At 52.3% G+C, this 25,518-nt stretch overlaps 1 protein-coding gene across 4 annotated transcripts in view; it reads right to left on the reverse strand.

Moving 5' to 3' along the window:
* Cdh23 (cadherin related 23) overlaps positions 1-25,518 on the reverse strand; it is a 386,464-nt gene that overhangs the window by 275,943 nt on the left and 85,003 nt on the right. For all 4 annotated transcript variants that reach the window (XM_021205124.2, XM_021205122.2, XM_029542203.1 and 1 more), the window contains exons 4-6: positions 16,274-16,416; positions 15,583-15,630; positions 15,363-15,455 (exon numbers count right to left, since the gene is read on the reverse strand). In XM_021205124.2, coding sequence (XP_021060783.1) covers positions 15,363-15,455; positions 15,583-15,630; positions 16,274-16,416 — 284 coding nt within the window. The remainder of the gene's footprint in view (positions 1-15,362; positions 15,456-15,582; positions 15,631-16,273; positions 16,417-25,518) is intronic.

Raw genomic sequence — 25,518 nt, forward strand, 5'->3', positions numbered from 1 at the left:
GTAGGAGGGGGCCCTGTGCTCAGCAGGAAGCATTCCTGTGCCCCCCAGGAAGGAGGGTCTGTGATCAGGAGGGGCCATGGATCTGTTGCCCACCAATGTCTGTACTGCCCCTGGGGCTGTTACAGGTGGCCCCAATCTCCCAAGCTCAGGGCCAGCTGCTGTACCCATCTCTGCCACCAAGAGGAAGGCGTGCTTGGGCTCAGCCCCTACACGGGGGACAAGGGCAGGGGATCCAGGTCAAAGTGGCATGGAGTTGGGCCAGCACTGGACTGATGAACTGCCCACCTTGCCCCTCTCTCAACAGCCTGAGAGTTAAAATCCAGGTGGTGGCTTCTTGGTCCCAAGGTCCTAGGTCTCAATTTCTGTCTTAAAGGGTGTTGTTGAGGGTAAGAATGAAGCCTTCCAGAGTCTTCAAGGGGCCATGGACTACAGTCACCCATCTTCCTTCCTTCCTTCCTTCCTTCCTTCCTTCCTTCCTTCCTTCCTTCCTTCCTTCCTTCCTTCCCTTCCTTCCTTCCCTTCCTCCCTCCCTCTCTCCCTCCCTGTCTGCCTGCCTTCCTTCTCACTTCTTTGCCTTCAGAGCAGACCTCTCTACTGAAGACCTATGGATGCTGTAACAAATTATTCCATATTTAGTGACCTAAAGCAGCACACAGATATATCATCTTTGAGTTCTAGAGTTCAGAGACTCAGAGGGAGTCCGGCTGGGCCAAAATCATCCCATGGGCAGGGTGTTCAGAGGGTCTCAAGAGGATCTCGGTCCTACCTTTCTGATTTCTGGTATGTGTATATTCATAGCTCCTGGTTGTGTTCACCCTTTTATGTGTTTTTATGTTTTTAATTAAGGTACAAGGTATTAGGTATCACTATGGTATTTTGACACTTCCATATTTAAGCTAGTCACACACACACACACACACACACACACACACACATACACACACACACATACACACACACACCTCCTCTGAGTATCCCCTGAAAACTACACAGGGCCATCCGATCAACAAAGCCCCGTGGCCAGCTAAGGTAACAAGGTGGGGGGGGTCATCATTTTGCCTACCGCATCTTTAAATGATGCTTGCTCTTTTGAATGAGGTGTCCTCCTCTTGACCAACTTGGCCAGTTCTGAACTCAGAGGAAACCAGGCAGAACTCTAAAAGCTTAGAGGACAGAGCACACCAGGGAGAAATTCATCCTCATTCTCTCTCTCTCTCTCTCTCTCTCTCTCTCTCTCTCTCTCTCTCTCTCTCTCTCTCTCTCTCTCTCTCTCTCTCTCTCTCTCTCTCATATGTGTGAGGCGCTACACCACTGTGCTCCATCTCCAGCTGGAAGAGACAGGCTGCTGCCCATCCCAGGAACTCCAGCAACCCAGATGGATGGGGGATTAGCCCTACCACCCCCTCTGCCCTGCACCAGGGGCCCCCTGCACCAGCCTATGCTTGGCAACAGCCATCAGGCTCTCAGAAGCCCCACACTTGAGGATTTATTTCCTCAGCCCCCGGCGCCGCCCGGGTCGCCCGCGGCCCGTTGGAAATGTCTGTAATCGCGGCACACTTTAAACATTACTTCCACACCATTTAGAGTCTTCCGCCTCAGTGACTGCTGACGCATGGCCTCCATCTCCATCTTCGGGGCTGTGGTTGGTACAATTCTTTTAGGGTGTGCTAGCCCCTGGGTGTGGAAGACCTGATGGTTTGGGGGGAGGTGAGGCCCAAGACAATGTGTTACAAGAATTAATTCCTCTGTCCTCCACCTGCCCCAGCCCTGACCAGCAAAGAAAAAAAAAATCCATTCCAACCTCTAAGAAACCTTTAAAGATTTTCGTGTTTTCTCATGCGGGCCAGAGATTGGGCTGCTGATACGAACGGCAACTTGGAAGGAGGCAGAAGATGCTGGAACACAGTGAGAGTCACCTCAAAGAATCCTCCCCTCCCCCTCCCACCTCCTGACTCGAGGCTGTTCCCTAGAGACAGCAAAACCCTACAACTGACCCCAAACCTCGAGTGGATGCTGCACGGGCAAGATGCATGCAGACTCATCCTGGTGCAGCAAAAATAGTGAGAGCTGGTGTTAGCTGTGTGACCTTGGACAAGTTGCACGCCCTCTCTGGGCTTCCCTAACTATATCACTGGGAGGTCACCTTTCACACTAATTTTAAGGACTGCTTTGAGGCCTTTTTTTTCCCCCTTTTCCCCCTTTCTCCCTCCTCCACTCCATCAGTTTCCTACCCAGCTCAAGGACCTTCAGAGGTCTCCTAAACTGGAGAAAGGATGTCTAGGACCTTCTGGGCAGACATTTCTCATATCACCCGTTTTACGCCTACTGGGCTCACAGACGGCAAACATTCCAGGGTACAGCTGCTGCTGCTGCTGCTATAGCCAGCATTCAAGTTTCACCCCTGTTCTGGGGACTCCTAATATAGTGCTCCTCCCCATCGTGGGGAGCGGCCTCCCAAGAGAGGGTAGGTTTTCTGTCTCCAGGAGCTTGGGCAATACTAAAAGCCTGACAGAAGCTCTGGATGTAGTGGTACGTGCCTTTGGTTTCAGTACTGGGAAGGCTAAGGCGGGCAGATTTTGAGACTCAGGCCAGGCTGGGACATAAAGACCCTATCTAAAACAAAACAAAACCCTAATAGGTACACGTACGAAGGCATGAGTGGGAGACAGCACAGTGCACCTCAGAAACAGACAGACATCAAAGTCACTTGAGGGGAGGGAAGGAGTTGGGAGAACTGTGAGGTCCTGGCCAGGCCTGTTTCCTGAATGCTTGTACGTGGTGAGCACTCCGGCAGGTGAAGGAAGTTGTCACCTCTCCAGGAAGCTGCTTTAGTAACACATAGGCACAGAGCACACCAGTGAGTGACCTGTGCCACTCCCACGAGACTTCACACTCCAAGTCTTCCCAACACTACGACAGCAGCCCTGTTTCTGTTGCTATAACCAAACAGCTGAGGGTGGGAACGTTATAAAGTAAAAAAGAAAAAAAAAAGGTTTTTGGGCTCAGAGTTCTGGCCGTTGGTCACTCACTTGTGGCAGTGGTCTTTTGGGGCTAAGCATGCATATTTATGTACGTGCATGCACACATGAATGCACGCGTGCCTGCGTGCGTGAACATCTCCTCTACTGTCCTCTTCCCAAGAAGCCACAAGGACTCAATCGTGGCTCCACCCTGTGACTCACAGAAGCTTACTCCCTCCAGAGTCCCCTTTCAAATGCCACAGGTGCTGAGGGTCCCCTCTGGCTCTCTCATAGTAGAGGTTTCACTTCAAATGTCAACCTTGGGGAGGTAGCCCTGTGTGGGGTACAGACGCAGGACGAAGAGCCCTATATGACAGACTGATGGCAAGAGCTCCGGAGAAGCAATGTGGCCACAAGTGGGGCGAGGTCTTCATCCCTTCCTGCTCAGGAGGCGTCTCTCTGACTTGCAGAGGGAGCCCGCCTGAGTTTATGGACAGGAGGCCATGATAGGCAGGCCTGCCTGCTGGCATGAACCTGAGCCACCCAGTGGGAAGGCTGGGCCGGGGTCAGGCAGTGGGAAAGCACCCCAAGATTAGGGCAAGAGAAGGATATAGAGATGGATGCTCTTGGATACTGCTAAAGCCCAGAGATGGCTGAGAACCGCATCTCTGGCGGCTCCATTCTAGGGAGGGAGCATAGGTTTGGACAAAAGGTTGACAGAGGACATGCTGCCCACCTGGAGACTGTCTCTTGGACAGGGCACACATGAGCAGAGGCTGTGCATTGGGGAAATGACCACACAGTCGGGAAGGACAGCCACAGCCATGTTCTCCCACCCCACCCTAGCCTGCAGGCTTATGCTAACAGGGCTCTCTGAGACATGGTGGTATTGTAAAGGCAGGACTGCAGCTGGGCGACCGCTCGGGACTAGACAGAGAAGCAGCAGCTACAAGGGTCTCCGTGCCATCTCCCTCTCTTTGGGCCAAGCCTTAGAGAAGGGACCAGCCAGAGTCTGTGCCCTCTCCAACAAGGACGTGACCTGGCCTGGTGGAGCTCTCCTCAGTCCCTGTCTTGGGGAGGAGGGTTGTCAATGGATGCTGGAGAGAGCAAGCAGGGACTATTCTATTGTACCTAGTGATTATGCCAGGGGCGATATCTCCCTGCGGCATTATCTCATCTGGAGAGAGGAGCGGGCTTTTTAATAGACAGACAGGCAGCTTCCACTTAAGGTTATTATAAAGAGAAAGAGCCCAGTCCCTCCCACTTCTAGCAAGCACCACAAAGTTACAAAGTAATTAGAGGCTGCTGGGGAATCAGAGAAATTACACTAATTCCGCCTGCAGAAAGCCTGCCAGAGTGCTGTCCCCTCCTGGTAGGAAACAAGGAGGGTCAGGCAACTGGCAAAACCATCAAAACAGCCCATTGTGCTGAGGGGCTCAGTGTCAAGGGGGCTGTGGGCCTGTCCCCAAGCTGTTTTGACAATACTTGTTAGGATAAGTGGAAGCCAACGGCTGAGATGAAGTCCCCGCATCCCAGAACACAGGCAGAATGTGGCTCACTGGAAGTTCATCACGCATACCTGTACCTGCACCCTGCACCTCCATATAGCTCCTACCCCAACTCCGGCATCTAGGGACATCACCACCCCTGTCTTGGCTGGGGACACAGAACAGACGTCTGGCCCAGGAATAAATGGGCTTCAGGACACATGTCCTCTATGCTGAATCTCCAAGACTATTCTTTGACTAGCCCGGGTCCCCGGAGCTTTATCCCCAACTAAACGGCCTTGAACAAGACTTTGACACTCCGAGGGAGTACGGACAACCTATAGAGTGTGTGGATGGGCTGTCCGCCCTTAGGGACAGGAGTCTACAGGAACACGGAGTATCCCTGTTACTTCTCTGTAGGCATGGCCAACTTTTCCCATCTCACTTTGGTAAGGTTCTATGTTTACATATGTATATGTGTGTGCCTATTTGATCATGTGCCATGTATGTGCAGGTGCCTAAAGATACCAGAAGAGGGTGTCAGATCACCTGAAGCTGGAGCGCTGGGCAGCTGTGAGCTGCCTGACGTGGGTGCTGGGAATCAAACCACTGTCTGAACCACTGGGCCGTCTACCAGCCCCTGAGCTTTAGTGTTTTAAAACTGTGTTATTATTTAATGGGATGGGTATACACTTATCATGGTGTGCACGGGGGTAGTCAGACAGCAACTTTTAGAGGTTGATTCTCTCCTTCCACCTTTATAGGGAGGGACTCAGGTCTCAGGCCAGATTAGCTTTGCAAGTGTCTTTTCCCCACTGAGCCACTGTACCAGTCCCTCTCCTACTATTCTCATGTGTGCACGCATGCTTTTGTGTATGTGTAGGTACACGTGTGTGTTGGGGTGGGTGTGAACCTGTGTGCGCACGTGTGGGAGCCCGAGGCTGCTATTGGAATCCTCCTCCATCTCTCTCTGACCTCATTCATTGAGGGAGGGTCTCTTGACACCAGAGCTTACCAACTGTCTAGTCCCCTTAGTCAGCTTGCTCAGGGGATCCCTATGTCTGCCTCCCAACAGGAATCACGTGGTCACCGTGCCCTCCCAGCATTTACGTGGGTTCTAAGTATTCAAGCTCTGGTCTTCACACCCACACAGCCAGCCCCACCCATGTCCTTTTTTTTTTTTTTTTTAAGATTTATTTATTTTATGTATATGAGTACACTGTCACTGTACATGGTTGTGAGCCATCGTGTGGTCGCTGGGAATTGAACTCAGGACCTCTGTTTGCTATGCCCTGTTTGCTTCAGCCCAAAGCTTTATTTATTATTATATGTAAGTACACTGTAGTTGTCTTCAGACATACCAGAAGAGGGCATCATATCTCCTTACAGATGGTTGTGAGCTACAGTGTGGTTGCTGTGGTTGCTGGGATTTGAACCTAGGACCTTTGGAAGAGCAGTCAATGCTCTTAACGGCTGAGCCACCTTTCCAGCCCCCTACCCATGTCTTCCAATGCAGAGTTTCTACATTTTCCATCTCCTACTGGGCTCTTGGCTTCTGGCCACTGACCCCTGATATCCACCAACTGGCCAAGGCAATGGAGCCCACCTGGAGAGCTCTCTCCATTTCCAGGAAACCTCCTCAGTTCTCTTGGACCATTCACAGTCAAGAGTTAAGAGTCAAAGGCCACCCTCATGCCTCCACTGGACTGTTAAAACTCCATGACCACCGGCTGTATAGATTAAAAACATTGAGGCTCAGAGTGGCTACTGGGCCACCCAGCTTGGCATAAGAACTTGTATTTATGAATCCATCATGAGACGCCCCAGCAGTGATCCGGAATCTGTGTCACAGCCAGCCACAGGTTCTCCTGACACAGAAATGCCTAAGCTGCTCCTTCCTGTGGCCTCCTGGGGCCTAGTATTTTTAAAGCCAGCGCTACCCAGGTCTTCCACTGTAGAAGGCTAGCCAGGTGGGCCCATGTGAGAGTGGAAGAGACCATTAAAGAGACAGAAAGCCACACAAGACAACAGCTGGACTTCAGGCTCGGGACATCAGGATGCAGCCACCCTTTCTTTCTGTATCAAGGGTCATTACTGGAAGGGCGAGAGGAGCCCTGGAGGTGGCTCTGCAAAGTCCCTGCTTTGTGTTCTGTGTCTCAGTATGGGTCCTGTGGTCACTGGCAGAAACTTCTATGAGCCCAAAGACTCCCAGCTAGAACTGACAAAGAAATGATGTCCCTGAGAACATTAATTGTCTTTAAAACCAAATAGTCATTTTAATGACCTCTGGTTCCTTTCATCTTGTGGTGTTCTCTTTCCTTGTATGGACAATGCAGGAAGGGAACCTCTGAGTCTGGTCATGCTTCATATACATGAGCGAGAGGTTTGTACATGGATCTTGGGGGAATCCCGACTTCACTTCCCGGGACAGAGGAGAGAGTCAGAAACCTGTCTGAGTATGTCTGGGCCAAGCTCCCCGGGCTCAGCTCTGGGGCCCACTGGTGTCCTTCCTGGTAGCTACGAAGCAGGAGGAGGTGGCTGAGGGCGGGACAGAGGCAAGCCTGTGGGGGAGACAGTAACCTACTTCTCACCTACACTCTTCCTGACAACTGGAATAGCATCAGCCTCCAGGTACCTACTTCGCCCAAGAGCATCGCTAGGACTATGACTATCCAACCACAGGAGGATACCAGTGGGGCTGGGCCCTATTGCATAGAGCTGGCTCTGGGTGAATTTTCAACTAGATGCCATTGACCTGTGTATAAAATGTGAAGACAGCTTGGCCTTTATGAAGCAAAAGAAGACACGAAGCACAGTGTTCCTAGCCCCTTTCCCTATTCTGGCCTAATCAGGATTTCGTCCCTAGAGCCTGCAGCCCATCACAAGCAGACACCAGAAACGCTCACAAACACACACGAGGATGTTGTGAGTGGGTGGTGCTAGAAGTCCTTGTAGGAGCAGGACACTGCTGAGAACGGTGGGATAGACTGCACACGTGCCCAGAGGACATTGCCATAGACATTGCCATGGTGTTGTACAAGTGACTTCATTTGGAGACCTGGAGAAAAGTCAGCAGGCATATGCATCTTGGTCCCTGTTTCCTTCAACGATAAATGTAAAACTGGAGTCTTCTCTTTCTCAGGGTCGTCATGGAAATGAGTGAGAGTGGGGGGGTGTGGTTGAAGGAGGGAGTGTCTCAGGGAAAGATGCACCTTTGTGTGTGTGTGTGTGTGTGTGTGTGTGTGTGTGTATGTGTGAATGTGTGTGTGTATTTGTGCTCATGCATGGGTACACAAGCCATAGCACATGTATGGAGCTCTGGGGACAAACTTGGGTGTGTCAATCCTTGCCTTCTACCTTGAGACACGGTCTCTGTTGCTAGCAGTCACATATTCTAGTCTAGCTGGCCCATACACTTCTGGAGATTCTCCTGCCTCTGCCTCCCATCTCACTGTTAGACACTAGATTACAGGTATAGTCTGCTGTCCCCAGCATTACGTGTGCGCTGGGGATTCGAACTCAGGCCTCAGATTTATTCATTGAGCCTCTGTCTCCCAAGACCAGATGGGAGTATTTAAATGTGCTCTGCTCTACTTTCTCTCTCTCTCTCTCTCTCTCTCTCTCTCTCTCTCTCTCTCTCTCTCTCATCCTCCCCTTCCTCCTCCTCTCCCTCCTCCCTCCTCCCCCTCCTGCTCTTCCTCCTGTCCCTCATCCTTGGGACAGGCAGTTAGCTGGATGCACAAGGGGCATCTCTGCTGCCAGCCCAGGGCTTGCTGTCTCCACTGCTACAGGCTATGGCATGCACCTCTGCTGACAGAGAGGGAGTCCCAGGGATCTGTCACTGTGCTGACAGAGAGAAGACCAAAGCCATGAGTGGGAGGGTGAGAGAGAGAGAGCCTTGGGGTATAGAGACATCGCAGGCAGGCTGCCGTCTTGGGGAGGTAGCTGCCCTACTGTGGCCAGCAGAGTCCCTGGGCCAAGATGATTTATAGCTCTCTCTCTCTCCCAGATCAATAGGGCACTGGTTACAGATGCAGAGGGGGCCGCAGGCACCATAGCCCCGACATATAAATTAACACGGTCTGTCAAGGGTCTGCCTTCCCTGGCGTGGGGGAGACGACACTATCGTGAGTAAAACTGACACCTTGGAGGGGGTGGCAGCCTATGCCAGGGGGGCCCCACCCCCACCTCCCCTGCAACCTGAGGATGCAGTTCATAAATCATTCACTGCTACTCACATACTGAAGGCATGGAGGTCAGCTGGGGTACTAAGAAGTTGGCCTCCTTGGGTTTTCATGTGCTCTGGGCTCACACAGTCAACAACTCATGACTCCCTACACATTTCTGCATGGAGATTCTGAGATCCATGGACCAAAGGCCGCCAGCTTTGAGCACAACTACTTTGATATTATAGGGGGAAACGAGGGGTGGGGTATGCATGGGTCCCCCATCCCAGGTCAATGCCATGACTGCTCCTCACATCTATATCCACATTGGGAAGACACTCTGGCTGGCAAAGCCCTTGTATAAATAAACTCTCCTGCCATCTTCAGGAGCGCCACCAGCTAGAGAGGTGACATGGCTCTGCCCATTGTGAAGTTCAGCTGTGGCGAGCCACTCAACGGGCACCATGCCCATACCAGGGCCTGGGTTGATATTCAGCAGAAGCAGGTGACCAAGCCTCATGCTTGCTCTATGTCATGGAGACAGTTATACAGATGGTAACCGTCATAGCCTAGCCACGTGCCAGAGATGTTTGTCCTGGTCCTCGCACTGAGCACTTTGCCTGCACACGGTCATTTCCTTGGGCTGTTTTGAGAGTATATGTAAAGAGTAGGGTGTAAATGTTTCTACTCCATAGATGGAAGAGAAGCTGCTGGCCTAAAGTGATTAAGACCAAGTCTGGCTCCTTCTCCTCCAGGTCTTTTCTAGCTTAGGCAATGCTGATCCTTTCTGTTCTCAGCCCTGCTTCCAGAATGGAAACAGCAAGAGCAACCATCCTAGCATCATGTTCCAGGTGCGCTTGTCTGAGTGAGAATGGCCCCTAGGGGGCTCATATATTTGAATGCTTGGTTCCCTGTCAGTGGAACTGTTGGGAAGGAGTAGGAAGTGTGGCCTTGTTGGAGGGGGTGTGGCCTTGTTGGAGGAGGTGTGGCCTTGTTGGAAGAGGCATGGCCTTGATGAAGGAGGTGTGGCCTTAATGGAGGAGGGCGTGGCCTTGATAGAGGAGGTGTGGCCTTGATGGAGGAGGCGTGGCCTTGATAGAGGAGGCATGGCCTTGTTGGAGAAGGTGTGGCCTTGATGGAGGAGGTGTGGCCTTGATGGAGGAGAAGTGGCCTTCATAGAGGAGGTGTGGCCTTGTTGGAAGTGGCGTGTCACTGGGCACAGGTTTTGAGGTTTCAAAAGCTCAGACCATTCCCAGTTAGCTCTCTCTGCCTCCTATTTGTGGGCTCAGATGTAAGCTCTCAGCTACTGCTCCAGCACCATGTCTGCCTGCCTGCTGCCACGCACCCTGCTGTGATGACCAGGGACTCACCTTCCTGCCTTAGTTATTTATTTTTCTATTGCTGCACTAAGATCCCACAGCTAAGGCAACTTACAGAGGAAAGCTTACCGTTTCATAGGGTGAGTCCATGCCTTGGTCATGGGGTCTCATCACAGTAATAAATAAAAGAATTCAACTGAGACAGGTTTCATTGGCTGATGGCCACCCCTCTGTCCCTTCTATGTACAAGGTCTGTTCTTATTAGGTGACAGAACAGGTACCCAGTAGGACCTTCCTTACACTCCCAGGTCTCTTCACAGCCAGTCACCTGAAGCCACAGCTGACAAAGCCCTCTCTGAGATTTAAGTGCCACAGAGACCGGAGCGGGACCCAGGGAACCCACTTTCAGCCTGGCTTTGTCTCCCTTTGTCTCTTTGAAGTAACTTGGAGACCTGCAAGGGACCTAAACTCCTTGCCCCCAGCTACCATCTTGCCTCAATAGGGCCTCTAGTCTGGGTTACAATTCACCTTCTTTGGGAAATTCCAGTATATAAGAAGATAACAAAAGAGTCCAGAAAATACATGATATTAGTTACCTACTCTAATGAACCCCTACACATCTTACTAGAACCTAGCACACACACCCCACACACATACCCCCCCCACACACACACATGCTTCCATTAGGTTGCACACACAAAGCTGTCATGGCATTTAATAAGTCGAGGCACATTTAGACACCACTCACTGGGTTCTCTCTTCATAAAACAACCCTCCCTGAGGATGAAGATCTCAGACCTTTCAGACCATTGAGGCTAAGAACTTCTCCCACCTACATTAGCATGGGCCCAATGATTTTATTGATGGCAAATTTCATCCTCTATCTTCTAGAGAAGATGACAGAGGTCCGAGCTGGGCCTAGTGGTGCAGGCCTGTAATCCCAGTTATTCTGGAGCCTGAGGCAGGAGGATCGAATGGTCAGGGTCAGCCTGGGTCACTTTGTGAAACTGTGAAACCCAAAAAATGAAAGGGTGCTGGCTGTGTGGTTCAGTGTTAGCGCACTTGCCTAACGTGCAAAGCCCTTTTAGACAGACAGACAGATGAGACATGGGGTGTGAAGGGAGGGGTGAGAAAGAATATGAATATGGAGAATAGGTCGCTCATCAAAGCACCATAACTGGAAAGTCAGGGAATCCACTTTCCTCCCTGCATGTCCATGTTGTCTAAGAATCCTGGGTCCCGCTCAATAGCTGTTCAAAAATGTTTGTTGTATTCATGAAAAAAAAAAAAAAGGCATATTGGAGATCAGGTTGTGCGGATCCCACCTAGGCTTTGACAGTCCAGTTGAGTTGAACTTTAATGAGTCAGGTTTATGAGAATAGAGAGGCAGGCAGGCAGGCAGGCAGGTAGGCAGACTGTAGGTACAGAACCAGATCTCTAGTTGAGAGGAGTCACCCAAGTGAGGTGGAAGGTATTTTGTGACCAGATGGATAAAAGCTAGAGCTGCCCAGCTGAGAAAGCTATACTTGTTCGAACATCAAGGACACAGTGTCCTTGAGACTCCAGGGGACTCTCGATTGCTTGTCCCAGAAGCCATCAGCCCTTTAAGACTTCTAACCTCACACTACCCTCCTGCCCAAATACCCCAGCATCAGGGTCACCTCCCTCGGCGCCCTGAAGGACCGAGAACTGGCCTCCGGAGAGCAGCGGGCTGGGCAGCACTGAAGGTCAGCGAGGCAGGCCGGGGCCCCTCACCGAGGTAGTGGAGCAGTACTGCTGGGCACAGACACAGGCAAACACGTTTGAGCAAATTGGCAGGCCATAAAAGTCTATTACAGCAAATCAAACAGCAGTCAGCGTGACAGCCATTAGGCTGAAATGAATACACGGGGGCTTAATGAGGTCTGTCGAGGCTGGCTTGGTGAATTAAGTTGCCAATTCGAACCGGATTTCCCTTTTCTTTACAGACTTGAAAGCATCTGAGCTCCCTCGTTAGAGCTTCGACAACTGAATTGCAGGGCCTTTCGCCCTGATAAAATGGATAATTACACGGAGAGCCGCTTAGCAAGGGGAGGAGAGTGGGCACGAAGGAAGAGAGCACAAACAAACGCAAACACACACCTGTCTGCTTTCTCCCCGGAGGCGGAGGTGGCAGAGAGGCTGGACCCTTAGAGGTACCAGGCACTGTGCAGGCTGGGGGGTTGGGCTTTGGCTTAAGTACCTCCCACTCCACTCTTCCTGACCTCAGGGACTGAGGTCCCCATGGGCATCCGTGGGTGGATAAAGGTTTTCTTCCTAGTCAGTTGCTCTCGGCAGCTTTCAGAAACCCTCGTGGTCACTCTGTGAAGTTCTCTAACCCTAGCTGGGCTCATTGTCACCGGCTTGCAGATTTCTAGTCTCCCTAGTGTGGTGGCACAGGCCTAGAGTGTCTTTGAGGCCAGCTTAGGTGACTTCACAAGACCCTGTCCAAAAGAAAAATTTAAAAGGATGGACAGAGCCCAGCAATGGGTCATGGGCTTGCCTAAGCGTGGAATAGCTGCAGCACCCATATATAAAGTCAGATCCCCAGGCTGGCTCTCCTTGGACTACTGAGGCCGAATCACAAGGACGATACCTCTGAGCAGTCTCCCAGGAAATTCTGCGGGGGAACTGGGGGACCCCTTGGTTCACCCCACTTCTCATATGTCATGCTAGATGTCTGGAGGTGCATGGTCCTCCTGCTTCTGCTTGTATGCCTCCTGGCACGGGGAGCTCACTCACTGGCGAGGCTCAACAGCCATGCTATTCTGACCACGCAGACCAGTTATCATCAGGGCCCAGTTGGGGACCCTGAGGTTAGGAAGGTAAGAGATTTGGTACAGTGTCTTAAATGCTCATAGAGGAGTTGAGTGGATGGATGGATGCCGTCTAGGAATTTTTCCACTATCCCCAAAGCATAAGGAAATCCCAGGAAGTAAAGAGCATGTCCTGCTAGGGTCCACCCTTAGATTCTTGGTAGGCCAAATCCTGGTCAGTCCCTAGGTGAGCAGCTGCATCTACCCCTACACACACACACACACACACACACACACACACACACACACACACACGCCAACAGAAAGGCTATGGCAGATATAAAGTCTTACCCAAGCAGTTTGCATGACAGGACCAGAGGCTAGATTCCTTTATCTCTACTGTCCTTTCTCTTGGAAAGCCACCTCCTCCAGGAAGCCTTGGGAACTCCTAGTCACGGTGGTAGCCACTGGGCACTCGTTCCCAGAAGGACCATGCTGTGCCTGTCCCTCCCTCCACCCCATCACATCTACAGTCTCCCCCTGCTCCCCTTCCAGGGGCTCCCCCTCCACCATTGAATTTGCCTCTCCAGGGGACCACGACATGTCCAGGGGACACACAAGTTAATGAAAGCAGAGAATCCAAGCCTCCATTCCAGGCCAGAGGCCAACAGGTCCCGTGCTGGTTCCCCAGCTGGGGCTGGAGCCAGGTAGCTCAGTTCCAGCTCGGATGACCACACCAGGTCCAGACTGGGCCATGCCAAGATGGCTGCGCCATCATCTAGCTGATACCATCTAGCTGGAGGCACGGAGCCGGCCCCAAAGTCAGCATCAAATTTCAGGACACAGAGTGACCAAAGAAATTGCGTAGGCCTTCCTCCAGCACTGTGTGCCCTCTGGAACAGCCTTTCTCAGCAGGTCTCTGTGTCATGTCTTCATTCTCAGGAGGAAAAGAAGACTAGGCTCAGAAGGGCTAAAGACAATGGTGGGCAGGGGTCTGTCCTGGGGCTATTTGCCTTAAGCTCTTACAGTCTCTGCTAATGTAGCCTCTCGGACCTCTGGAGAATGGGAGCTACGCGGAACCAACCAGGGCAGACACTGGACAATCTTTGCTAATTGAATGTACAAAAGAAGCCAAGAGACTTGGAGGACCCCAGGGTGGGGGTTCGGCTGAGGTGGTATTCTGTAGGCTGCATCTCTGCAGGAGGCAAGGGGAAAGGACTGGCCTCCAGCCCAAGGGCCGGGAGGAAAGGGACAGGACTGCTTGTCCTCCCGCCCCTGCTGTTGCCTGCCATTCCCTCTCCAGGGAGGACAGAGGACAGCCGGGCCTGCCAGGACAGCAGCTGAGCAATGGGCACAAGGCTCATTAACTCTGAGCCATGCCCTTGGCTTCTGAGTCCAGGCTCGGAGCGCAGACTGGCACGTAGAGCCCCTTAATTGAATTAGGGGCACTTCCAAGTGAGCTAGAGCCAGGAGCCAAGCTGCTGTCTACAGGCATGGCAGGGTACCATGCCCCTCCATGCTGATGAATGTGGGCTCGCTCTCACTCTCTCTCCTGACATCCTGTCCCAGGTGAGGAAGGGGCACAGGCACCACTGGGCAGTCCTAGCCACACAGGTGTCTTTCCATCCTCCAATTGGCACACATGTAGGACCCTTGGCTCACCACTGAGTGAAGACAGCCAGGACCTCTGGGATGTGAGACAACACCCCTTCATCCTTCAGGGAATCTTTGCTGCCCCAGGGTTTAGGGTCAATGTTACAGCTGTGTGACCTTGGGCAAGTCCCTCTCCCACTTAAGCCTAGGGAATTCTTGCCTTTTCTTGTTTACTATATAGTGACAGATGACACAAGTATCTGGTGCCAGCCTACCCTTCCTGGGTATCTTCATTCTTCTCACCCCAGCTCTTACTGCTACCACCCGCCCCCACCCCCCACCCCCAGCTTCAGCCCTGGGGGCAGGACCGAGGGACACCCAGTTAGAAGCTCTTTACCAGTTTCAGTCAAGGTCTTCTCATAGCTAACCACCAGCCCTTAAGACTGCCATCAGCCACTGTGGTGAGGGACAGCCAGCGAAGAGAGCCCTGGTGCCATCGGGAGCCAGCTTATTAACGAACCGTTTGTAATACAATAATTTGTACTTCTCAATTACCAGCGAGGGTTTGATTTTACACGCATGCACTCATGCAAACGTATCCGGAGTACACAGAACAGAAGCTCAGGAGACTGCAGGCCAGACCACACAGATAGGGACCTGCGAGTTCCCGAGTCCTGCAGGAACCGGATTCTGGCCAAGGCAAGCAGGTCTGCAGGAAGACCTGTCCGTATGCCCTGTCTGACTCCCAGCAGGCTGCAGATGGTACAGAGGGCATAACACTTGCCTCTCCCAGCTCCTGTTCCAATATTAACTCCAGGTGGGGGTGAGCTCTGCCGGGTATGGGGGCCCAGGGGAGGGGTAGATAGGCCTTCTCTCAGCCCACCCACAGGATGGGTGGCTCTCATTGGCCTCAAGTAGGATCCGAGCTAGAGTATGAACAGGAGATAGCCGCGTTTGCTTGTACTCGGAGATTGCCATACATACTACCCAGCCAGACTGGAGAACAGCCGTAGTCCCCGAAACCATCATCCCTGACCCCTCACATGACCTAGAAAGAGCTCACCTCAGGGATGCGCACGCTGTAGGGCTGGTTGTGGAACGTGGGTGCGTTGTCATTCACATCTCCGACTTGGATATTCACCTTCCGTGTGATCACCTGGGGAGAAAGGTACATGGCTCAACCAGGTCTCTCGCCTCTGGCCTCATCCCACCCAGCCAGCCCAGAGACCTGAGGAGTCCAGGAACGGCCTTTCCAGGGCAATGGGGCCTCAAGAGACACTCACCCCTTGGTGGTCACTGACGGAGAACTCCACAGTGAACTCGGACTTAGTCTAAATGGAGAGGGAGGGAGAGAACAGAATTAGAGAGGCTCTGGGTGTGGCTACTCGGTCTCTAGCACCAACCAGGACCTTATGTGGGCTTGGTGTCCAAAGGTGTCCCTAAAAAGCCAGCACTACCCCTCAGCACTTGGGGAAGCAAGTGTAGGATCTGAATCCGTCCTGGAGACGGTAAGTGAACTAAGTCAAGAATCATAGGTGCCATTTTTGGCTGTGTCTCTGTGTGTCTGCGGGATGCGCACTGAACAATTCTGTCACCATGTCCTGGGACTCGGGAGAGGACAAGGCCTGGGGAGGTGTTCAAACCCTTCCCTTCATTTGCTAAGGACTACCACGCTTGTTGTTCTAGAAGAATCTGCAGGGATAGTTAGACTACTCCACCCCACGCAAGAGATGGCCTCATGGTCACTTCCCTCTTGCTTACCCAATGGCACTCCTGGCTCAGAACACTCCCATCTGACCCAGTCCAGCCCTGGGTCTAACACAGTCCTAGAAGAGAGCTACCACTGAGACAAATGGACCCAGCAGAGGTACAATGGGACCTTGTAAGAGCGTTCCCCCCCAAAAAAAGATGGTGAGCCACCCTCCTCCATTGTCCTCCAGAAAAGGGCTGAGACTCGGGAGTCACATGCCTTACCTCTCTGTCCAGTGGCTGCCGGAGCCACACCACACCTGTGTCAGGCTCCACGGCAAAGAAGCGGGAGGCCTCCTCCCCAGACACGCCAAACACCAAAGGGTCATTGTCCATGTCTCGGGCGAGCAGCTGGGTCACAGAAGAGCCTGGAGTGGTTGAACAGGAGAGGAAAAGAAAACAGAGGGGGTCAGGTTCATTTCTTCCACCTTGCTCAAACAAGAGAGCATCCTTCGGGGCACAGTCACCTCACAAACTTCCAGGTCTTCCAGAGACACCAAGGATCACCCCCAAACTTCCTAAGCATCACCGGGCTCCAACGAGGCTCTTCACCTCAGTCCCGGACCACCTGTTAGCCAACCAAAGCTAATCTGGGACTTAACGCTCTGATTCCATTGGGCTGCTGAGTGGGCCATCTTGGCACCCACAAGAGTAGCATGCCTGAGGATGAGGTTGCCAAGGAATCTAGCAGAACTTACGGAGCTGGAGAGGGGATTCCCACTGGGAGGGAGGCGTACAGCCACAGGGCCAGGTACCAGCTCAGGCCTCTGGATGGCCCAGCTATAGGTACCATACCCTTCCTTGCTCTTTGGTCCTCTACTTCTGTCGAGTTGGGTTTCCATCTTCTGCAAATAGACACACCTTGTCTAACTCATAGTATTTTGCAAAATATTCCAACCTTCATCTGTGCACCAAGGCTAAGAAGATGTCTCACTCCAAGACTTGCCCTGGCAGGGTCTGGTTCCTGTCCTCAAGAAGAGGACCAAGAAGTAGGGGTAATATTCTTCAGGACGCAGTGCTCTGGACACAGGCCATCAGGATAGTGGTGCATAGCCTGGCTCAGAAGGCTTGGCACAGAGTAGCTTATCCTAGGGCTCCCTGGCTCCCTAGACGATGAGCCTACTGCCCCATCTGCAAACGATGAAGGGGATTCTAGTGTAAGTGTCAAAGCTCCAGGTTATCTGGGAGAGCTGGTCACCTTAGCCTTAGGAGGCCCTTAAGTCCCTAGGTGTGCAGCATGAAGTTTCTGAAGGGAAGACGGAGCAGCAGCATCTTCGAGCCTTGGCTTGGGCCGTCCCACTTCCTTTAAGGGCTTAGCTGAACCTGCAAAACGGGACAGACGCCATCTCTTCCCCCCAAAACTGACTTCGTATCTAACCAACAGCCCCAAAGGACAATGTGAAGGGGGGAGGCTGCAAGGCTGTGGCTCAGGAGCTTCTGTCAGGAGACTGACCTTGGGACAGCTCTAAGCTGACAGTGACAGCCGACTCTTGTGAGCTCTGAGAAGAAGCAGGTGAGGAGCTCCATGCTCCATTCTGCCTGCCTCGTGATGGCATAATTTCCTGCATCCTCGTGGTTAACAAATGGCAGAGCTGGACTCCATAGTTAACCTGAGATGCAATTCTTCCATGGTGGGCAAGAATTTTACCGATCCTATGAGGCCCCAACCAGGATCCCCAAATGGGAAGCTTTTGTTTGTTTGCTTGCTTGCTTTCTTGCTTTGCTTTGCCCGTTCACTTGAGTTTGCCCATTCAATCCTCCCACCACAACTCCATTTGGCAATCATTATTTTACCCATTTTATAGATGAGGGTATTGAGGTTCGGGGAAGGAACATAGTTTCTCCCATGTCAGTCAGCAGAGGCAGAGAGCATTTGTGGCGATGGAGGCAGTAAGAGGGGCATTGTAAGAGCATGGAACAAGGTCAGAAGAGCTTGGAGCCCATCATCCATACCTTATATAGAGAGAAGCCAGACATAGGAAGCAAACACCCAGGCTGGACAGTGGACAGTAGATGTGACCCCATCTTTGCTCAGAATGCCTACATGCCCTTTTTTGCCCAAGTCAGAGGGATGGGGTGTGTGAAAATCACAGGTAAGTCAAGCTCTCCTGCCCCAAAAGAACTTATTTCCAGATTCAATCGGGAGCCAAATGGACCACACACTGCATTCTTAAAAGATGTACTCTAAAGCTATGCAGGCATTTCCAGCTTTGACCCCTGGTTTCTGTGGAGGCTGGGGGGACAAGGACTCCCCATGCACCCTGCTCCTCCACGGTATAAAGATCTACAGCCTACAGCCCTCAGACAGCAGGCCTCACCTGCCAGCCCTATCCCGACCCAGGCAGAGGGCTCAGGGAGGATAGGCTCTGGCTGGCCAAGGGGATTGTGGGAAGGCTACATCAGCCCTGCAGCCAAGGTCGTGTGACTGAACCTGATATCCCAAATGGCTTTCCCAGGCCTGACACTTGGGTCCTCCCAGGGAGGGGGACCCTGGGCAGGATAGGGATGGGGCCATCAGCTGCTGTCACCCACCCTGTAATTTCCTGGACTTTTATCCATTTTCTCCTCAATTATGTGCTGTTCAAAATGGTCTTTTGTGGCTTCCTCCCAGGCTCTTTCCAGATCACGCCTTCTTGGTGTCCCAGGTAATTGCTAGTGGCTTTTCTAAGCGTACTAATTAAAGGTGCTGATTTAATATTATATTTAAGACAAGACACCCCACAGTTTTCCAGCTGGGCACCTCCTCCCCCGCCCGGTACTCTCGGCTGCTCTGCAGAAGTGGCCAGAGCTGGCTTCTCTGGAAAGCAGGCAAGCCGCCCCAACTGGCAATCTTTGGTCATGCCATCCCTACAGAAATCCTGTCTGTCTGTCTGTCTGTCTGTCTGTCTGTCTGTCTGTCTGTCTGTCTGTCTGTGGGACTTGGCTCTACCCCAGGCCCCCAGGATCATCCTTTACAGGATTACATTCCTGGCTGGGAGACCCTGGGGTGGTGCGCATGTCCCACACAGCCGTTGGTCCCCACCTGAAGGTGACAGGATGTTGGATGCAGAATATTTGATGTGGTTTAAAGAAAAAGTTTTGGTGGGCGAAGGATACAGATCAGCTGATAGGGCATGTGCTTGCCTAACATACACAAGGTCTGGAGTTCGATTCCCAGCACACCACGAACCATGTATGGTAGTGCATGCTTCTAACTCCAGCACCTGGGAGGTGGGGAGAAAGACTGGGGGTCCAAGGTCATCCTTGGCTACCCAATGAAGTCGGTCTGGGCTACAGGAACCCCCCCCCCCACACACACACACACAAGCAAAACAACCATCTCATAAAATTAAGCACCTTCACTATTCACAGGGTACAACATGGTCTCCTCCCATCCATTCATGGTGAGCAACCATCATCCTCCATCACCTCTGGGGGAAACCGGGTGCCTGCCACAAAGTCGCTTCTCAGTCCCTAGACTGCACACTTTGATCTCTGGAACCTGCCTGCTCTGGATGCTCATATCAACAGAACCAAAACAGTCTGTGGCCCTGGCCCTGTGTATGGCTCTCAGCTAGCATCACTGGTCCATGGCGGTGCCCGTGTCAGAGCTCTGCTCCTTTGGATGGCTAACGAATCTTCTAACACATCCCGCTCATATGCTCCTCCATCAACAGAGGTTCGGGTTATTTCCTGCTCTGGGCTGTGAATGCTGCACATCCATGTGTAAGACAGCGTTTGAATTCTCGTTTCACTTTGTCTCTCGAATGCTTAGGAGTGGATCTGCTGAGCTACAGATCTACTCCATGTTAAACTTATTGAGGAGTCATCCCATGGCCTTGGACGGTGCCTGCACCATTTTCTGTTCCCACCAGCAGGGGAGGAAGCTGGAGTTCTTGTTTGTGGTAGGGCATCCAGGGATTCACAGGTCCTGGAGGTTCTGATGATGGCGTGAAAGGGGCTGGGGGGATGACCACAGCAGCTTCAGTCAGTACTGTGTCTCTCTCGGTGCCACACACACCCCAGCCTAGCCTCCAATGGTCAGACGCCACAGTTCTTTTCCAGAGTCAGCCCATGCCACACACAGGCCAGAAGGACCAGGGAACTGATCGATACCCCTGGTGTTGGGACTTAGTGACTGGCTGCGGACGGTGACAAAGATAAATGCCGTGGTTTCCGTGTGCCCTCTGAAGCTTGTGAGTTAGAAGCTACCCCTAACTCCTAATTGCTGGCACTGGGGGATGAGGCCTTCAGGAAGTAGTCAGAAACCAGATGGGGTGAGGCCCGTGCAAAGGCACTAACTGCTTCACAAGAAGTTGATAGTCCCAAGCTAGCACTCTGTCTCTCTCACCACGTGATCATCATTGTGGTATGATGCGGGGTGAAGACCCTCACCATATACGGGCACCAGCCTCCGAAACTGCGCGCTATCAACCTCCCTTCTTTATACGTTAGCCAGTCCGTGTGGTACTCTATTATGGCAGCAGGAATTCCATCCTTCCCTGCCTCATATCCCCGCCCCTTTCCTAGGGTTTCTGGGCTCTCTCCCTAGTCAACCACCTGGCTATGGTGCTGTGGACATCTCCCAGGCTCCTTTCACACCATCAATAGAGCCCCCAGCACCCATCAATCACTGGATGCCCTACCACGAACAAGAACTCCAGCCTCAATCAATCCATCACAAGGTCTGTTTCTAAGAAAAACCCCAAAGACGCATGGTGCATCTGAGCCATGGTGGGTGCTTGCTCCTGCGGGATGCTGCTGGTGCAGCTGGCTGGTGGGGCGCTAAGGACACAAACTCCTAGACAGTGTTCCCACCTCTCTCTTCGGGAGACTGATGTGCAGTCATGTGTAGAAGCCCCGGAGTGGTTTATTGCAGACCCATATTCAAATATTTAACAATGGGCGCAGCACAGGAATCTACCAATCCGAGCGGACGCTGGCTATAAACAACTGAGCTCTGAGTGCTTGCCGGTAAGTCAGCCTGGTTTATGGCTCCCGCTTTAGATGCAGAGAAGGACCGCTCCAAGTCTGGCATGATTTAATGGCTCAGACTCAGGCCTCTTGGCTCAATCAGTACAGCCAGAGGCGTCTCTGCGTTTGGCCTCCTTCCCATGCTGGGAAGGGTCATCCTACTGAGCCAGCCAGCTCCACTCTGTGCTGAGCCAGGCTGGGGCCCTGCCTAACCTCGGGGCAGAAGGACAATAAAAACCGAGGTACTTAGTCCACGGAAAAACCACATCCATAGCAGTTTCCACAATGGTGGAATAGCCCAGTGAGCCACGGATGGATGGATAAGCAAAACACAGCCTGGGAAGCCAATGAATCATCGCAGTCTGGGAAGGAAGGGGATGCTGACGCTTGCTCACTCCAGTGTGGATGAACCTTGAGATGCTGCGCTAAGTGAAATAAGCTAGCCATACCGTGATAGATGAACAAGGCTCAATCCCACTTCTCCCAAGGATCTCGTGAAACAGACTACCGATGTTCAGAGGCTGGGGAGGATGGAGCAGGGGGACTCTATCTTTTGCGTGTTTTACAGGCACAAAGTCATGAACCTCAAGCCAAGGCGTGTTCTGGAGATGGCACAGTCTACTGAACCACAGTCTCACACTGAGTAATAGGGTAAATTCCAAGATGTGCATACTCTAAATTTAAATTTCTCCCCCTTTGGCGTGTGTTTATGCATATCTATCTGCATGTGTGAGGACACACGTGGGCATGGGTGCATGCATGTATGCAGTATATGTTGGAAGCCTGGGGTTGATATCAGGAATCCTCCTTTCTTCCTCTTCCACGTTATCCTCTGAAGCAGGGTTTCCCAATCAAACCCCGAGCTCTCAGATAAATGACTGGTCTCACTTTACCGGGGATCCAGTCTCTGTCTTCTGAGGCTAGAATGGCGAGATGTCCACCACGCCTGCCTGTCATGGGGTTCTGGGGAATCAAACCCAGGTCCCGACACTTATGCAGCAAGTGTTTGAACCACTGAGCCATCTCCCTAGGTCACACATTTTTAAAGTTAGATAAATAAATCAGAGCAACCCGGGACTCTAGTAATCTTCTCCAATATGACAGATTCTGATAGTTTATGCTCTTTGGCCGCACTGCTGTTGGCTGTTCCTGACTGGGCCATGTTCATAGCTGTGCTGGGATTGTGCACTGCCACCTGAAGTCACCTCATGCCCAGGCGGCTCAATGTTCACCTCTCAGCAACAGCTAACCTCCTCAGGGCCTTATTCAAGTACTTGGTCAGTCAGTATACCCACCCCGAAGGGCATCCGGTCTCTCGGTCCTCACGGTCCCTCGTCTCTGAAGCCACCCGTGAGTTCACCTGCCTTGCTGGCCGCCAGTCTCCGAGCCCATTCCTGTCAGCTCTGGGGGAGTGGCAGCCTGCCTGCCCCATTCCCTTAGCCTGGTCAGCAGCTGGATTCCAAAGTCGCTCAATGAAATCATGGGTCCCGCCAAGCCCAGGAAGGATGAGGAGAGAAACGGTCCCCAGGTGACCCCTGGAGCCACGGTGAGAAGAGTGTAGCCAGTTAGATCTTAATTACTACACTAATGGGCAGGAGAGCGCAAGGCTAATCACTCCTAATAAAACCCAAATCAGTAGCGCTCGCTCGCTCGACTTGGAACGTCAGAGCCGGAGTCCGCACGACTGCGAGTGTGTAGACACTGGCCTTGGATTCTTTCCGAAGGGCTGTTCAGTCTCTCCTGTCAACCAAGTGTCCTATTCTGGGGCAGTCTGCCCCATCTTGGAGGTATGGATTCCCTGAACAGGCAGCTAAGGTCTCTGGGAAGCACAGAGCTGGGGACATGTCCTCTATGGTGGCCTCAGGCCCTCAGCAGCCAGTCATATCTGCCTTCCAGGCAAGGGGCAGACAATCACAGCTTCCCTGAGTCCCCGCTGGGCCCCTGCTGCCGGCCCAGATGACTGTTATTACTGTTATTGTTGTTATCTGCACTGGAAGAGAAAGGGCTGTGGATCTCTGCCTGCCTGGGGAGGGGAGGGGCAGAAACACAGGTCAGTGGCAAGCTGTAAACCTTTGAGTTTTTAATCTGAGGAAAAGGCTGTGATCCGTGTGTGCTCGTGTCCCCCAAGTTGGGGCAGGGGCTGTGGAATGAACAAAGGCACTGAGCACGCTCTGCCTTAAAGGAACAATGTCCAAAAGCCTATCTGTGATTGGTCTCCTGGCATCCAAACTCATCGTGTCCGATGTTCTTGCCAAGTCAGGTACAACCCCTCTGCCCAATTTCCCCTAGCCGGTCACATTTCCATTGCACCGTGGGTCAGAGGACCAAGCTGCTGCCAGCCTTCTTGAGCACACTGTGGCACACACAAATCCTGCTACACGCCCCTGAGATCCTACACTGACACTACATATACCCCAAAGCTGTCTCTTTGCCCTCAGCTTCTCTGGTTCTGTACAGCAAGCAAAAGGCCATCACTCTTGAACACAGTGGCTCAGGCTCTAGGGCAGGTTGGTAAGACCCTTGCAATCCCTCAGGATTCCCTGCCTCCATCAACTACCTAGAGGTCAGAGAGCTAGCTAGCTGGACCCAGCCCTTTCCCATGCAGACATTAGTAATCAACCACTGTCTACTACACTCAACTGCAGAAACCTTCACAACGCTGGGCTCCGTGTAGTCACTATCATCAACCTTAAACGACGCATGAAAGCCAGCCTCTTGCTATTTGTGATATAAAGCGACTTTACATCAACTGATACCCATTGTCTTTCCCAATCTGAGGATATAGCTGTCTGCCCCTAACAGGCATGGGGCAGTGAGAAAGGACAGACAGAGTCAGGCTAGGAGTACAGAGGTCACCTCAGAAACAGAAAGCATTATGGCAGAAGCAGAAGCCACAGACACCCCGCCCCGCCCCGCCCCCATCACCTCACATAGGGAAGGGCAAGCCGGGAAGTTTATCTGAATGATGCTCACCTGAGGCTATGCAGGCGCAGTTCCAGGGCCATGGTTGCACGTGTGTGCCGTGTATATGGTTGGCATTTGTGCCACCCTTGTGTCAGTAGTGACCAACAGAGTGCCCCACTCCCACCCACAAACCCTACACTCGCAGACAGGAATCCAGCCCACTTCCTGCTGGAGCCATGGCGGCAGCTGCTTGCTCCTCTCCCAGGTCAGAACACCCCTCAGAGCCTTGTAGCTTGTGGTCCCATTTGTCTCCCTCTGGGATCAGACAGCCTGTCCGGCACCTTCCTCTTTTGTCTTAGCTTTCCCTCCCCTCTGCCGCCAGAGTGAGGCTCCCCTGTTTGCTGCCCTCTGGAATTCTGGGTTTGACCTCTTGACCCTCATTTTATTCTAAATTCCATCTCTGCCCACCTGGGATGATAGAGGGCCATCACCTGACGCCACGCCTCCCTCCTGCAGCCTGAGGCCTCTGGGCTCTTCTCCAAGGCATACCCTGCAGTCCCCAGCCGAAAGCCTCACCTTGGGTAGAGGGACCAGCCATGTGTCTGGAGCCCTCGGGTCACCTCTATTCCCAATAGCAGCTCTCCTGAAACTGCCCACACCAGGGAAGGATTGACTCACTTGCTGCCTAAGGGAAGAAGTCCTGCACACATCAGGCACTGGGAGAGACCAAGCGGCTCCACTTTAAAACTCTTTTTTACTTATTTTGATTTATTTTATTTATTTACATATTTCTAATGAGAGCCCTAAATAGAAGAGTCCACATCTGCTACATGGGTAAGAAAACCAAGGCTCAGAGAGGCAGAGTGACCATCTTCAGGGCAGTGAGGGCTTGGACTCAGGACAAAAGGCCCAGTAAATAGCCAGGTTGGTGGTGGCGCGTGCCTTTAATCCCAGCACTGGAGAGGCAGAGGCAGGCGGATCTCTGTGAGTTCGAGGTCGGCCTGGTCTACAAAGAGAGTTAGTTCCAGGATAGCAAAGGATACACCGAGAAACCCTGTCTGGAAACAACAAACAAGCAGAGAGCCCAGGAGGTACTTTGTGGACACGGCTGCCTCCAATGAATCTCTGCTTTAAAACAGAATCGGCAAGGGGTAGAATGCATCTGGATGCCTTGGTTTCCACTCAGCCACCACACTTGCTGTGTGACATCAGAAAGGATGCTAACCTCTCTGACCGGCTCCTCCATCACCAACACCAGGAGGGACCTGGCGTCAGTGGCCAAATCATAGCCGTCCTTGGAGAGAACAGAAGCCATCTCTGGAGTTGTGATTCTCTACCACAGCTCTAGGGTGTTCTGAGTTAGAGGGGAAGGCAGGCCGCCTCAGAACTTAACAAGAAAGAGGCTTTGAGTCAAACACCAGTAGGGAATCTTAACACCAGTAGGGAACCTGCCACACATTCTGGTTCTTGATGGGTCCAACAAACTCACAAAGACATTGGGGCTGGGCAGCTAAGCTTGCTACATCTGACATCTGAACTGGTCCCCAGGCATTCTTGTTCTCTCTCTCTCTCTCTCTCTCTCTCTCTCTCTCTCTCTCTCTCTCTCTCTCTCT

This window comes from Mus pahari, chromosome 9 (genome assembly GCF_900095145.1).
Source record: "Mus pahari chromosome 9, PAHARI_EIJ_v1.1, whole genome shotgun sequence".
In the NCBI taxonomy this organism is placed as follows: Eukaryota; Metazoa; Chordata; class Mammalia; order Rodentia; family Muridae; genus Mus; species Mus pahari.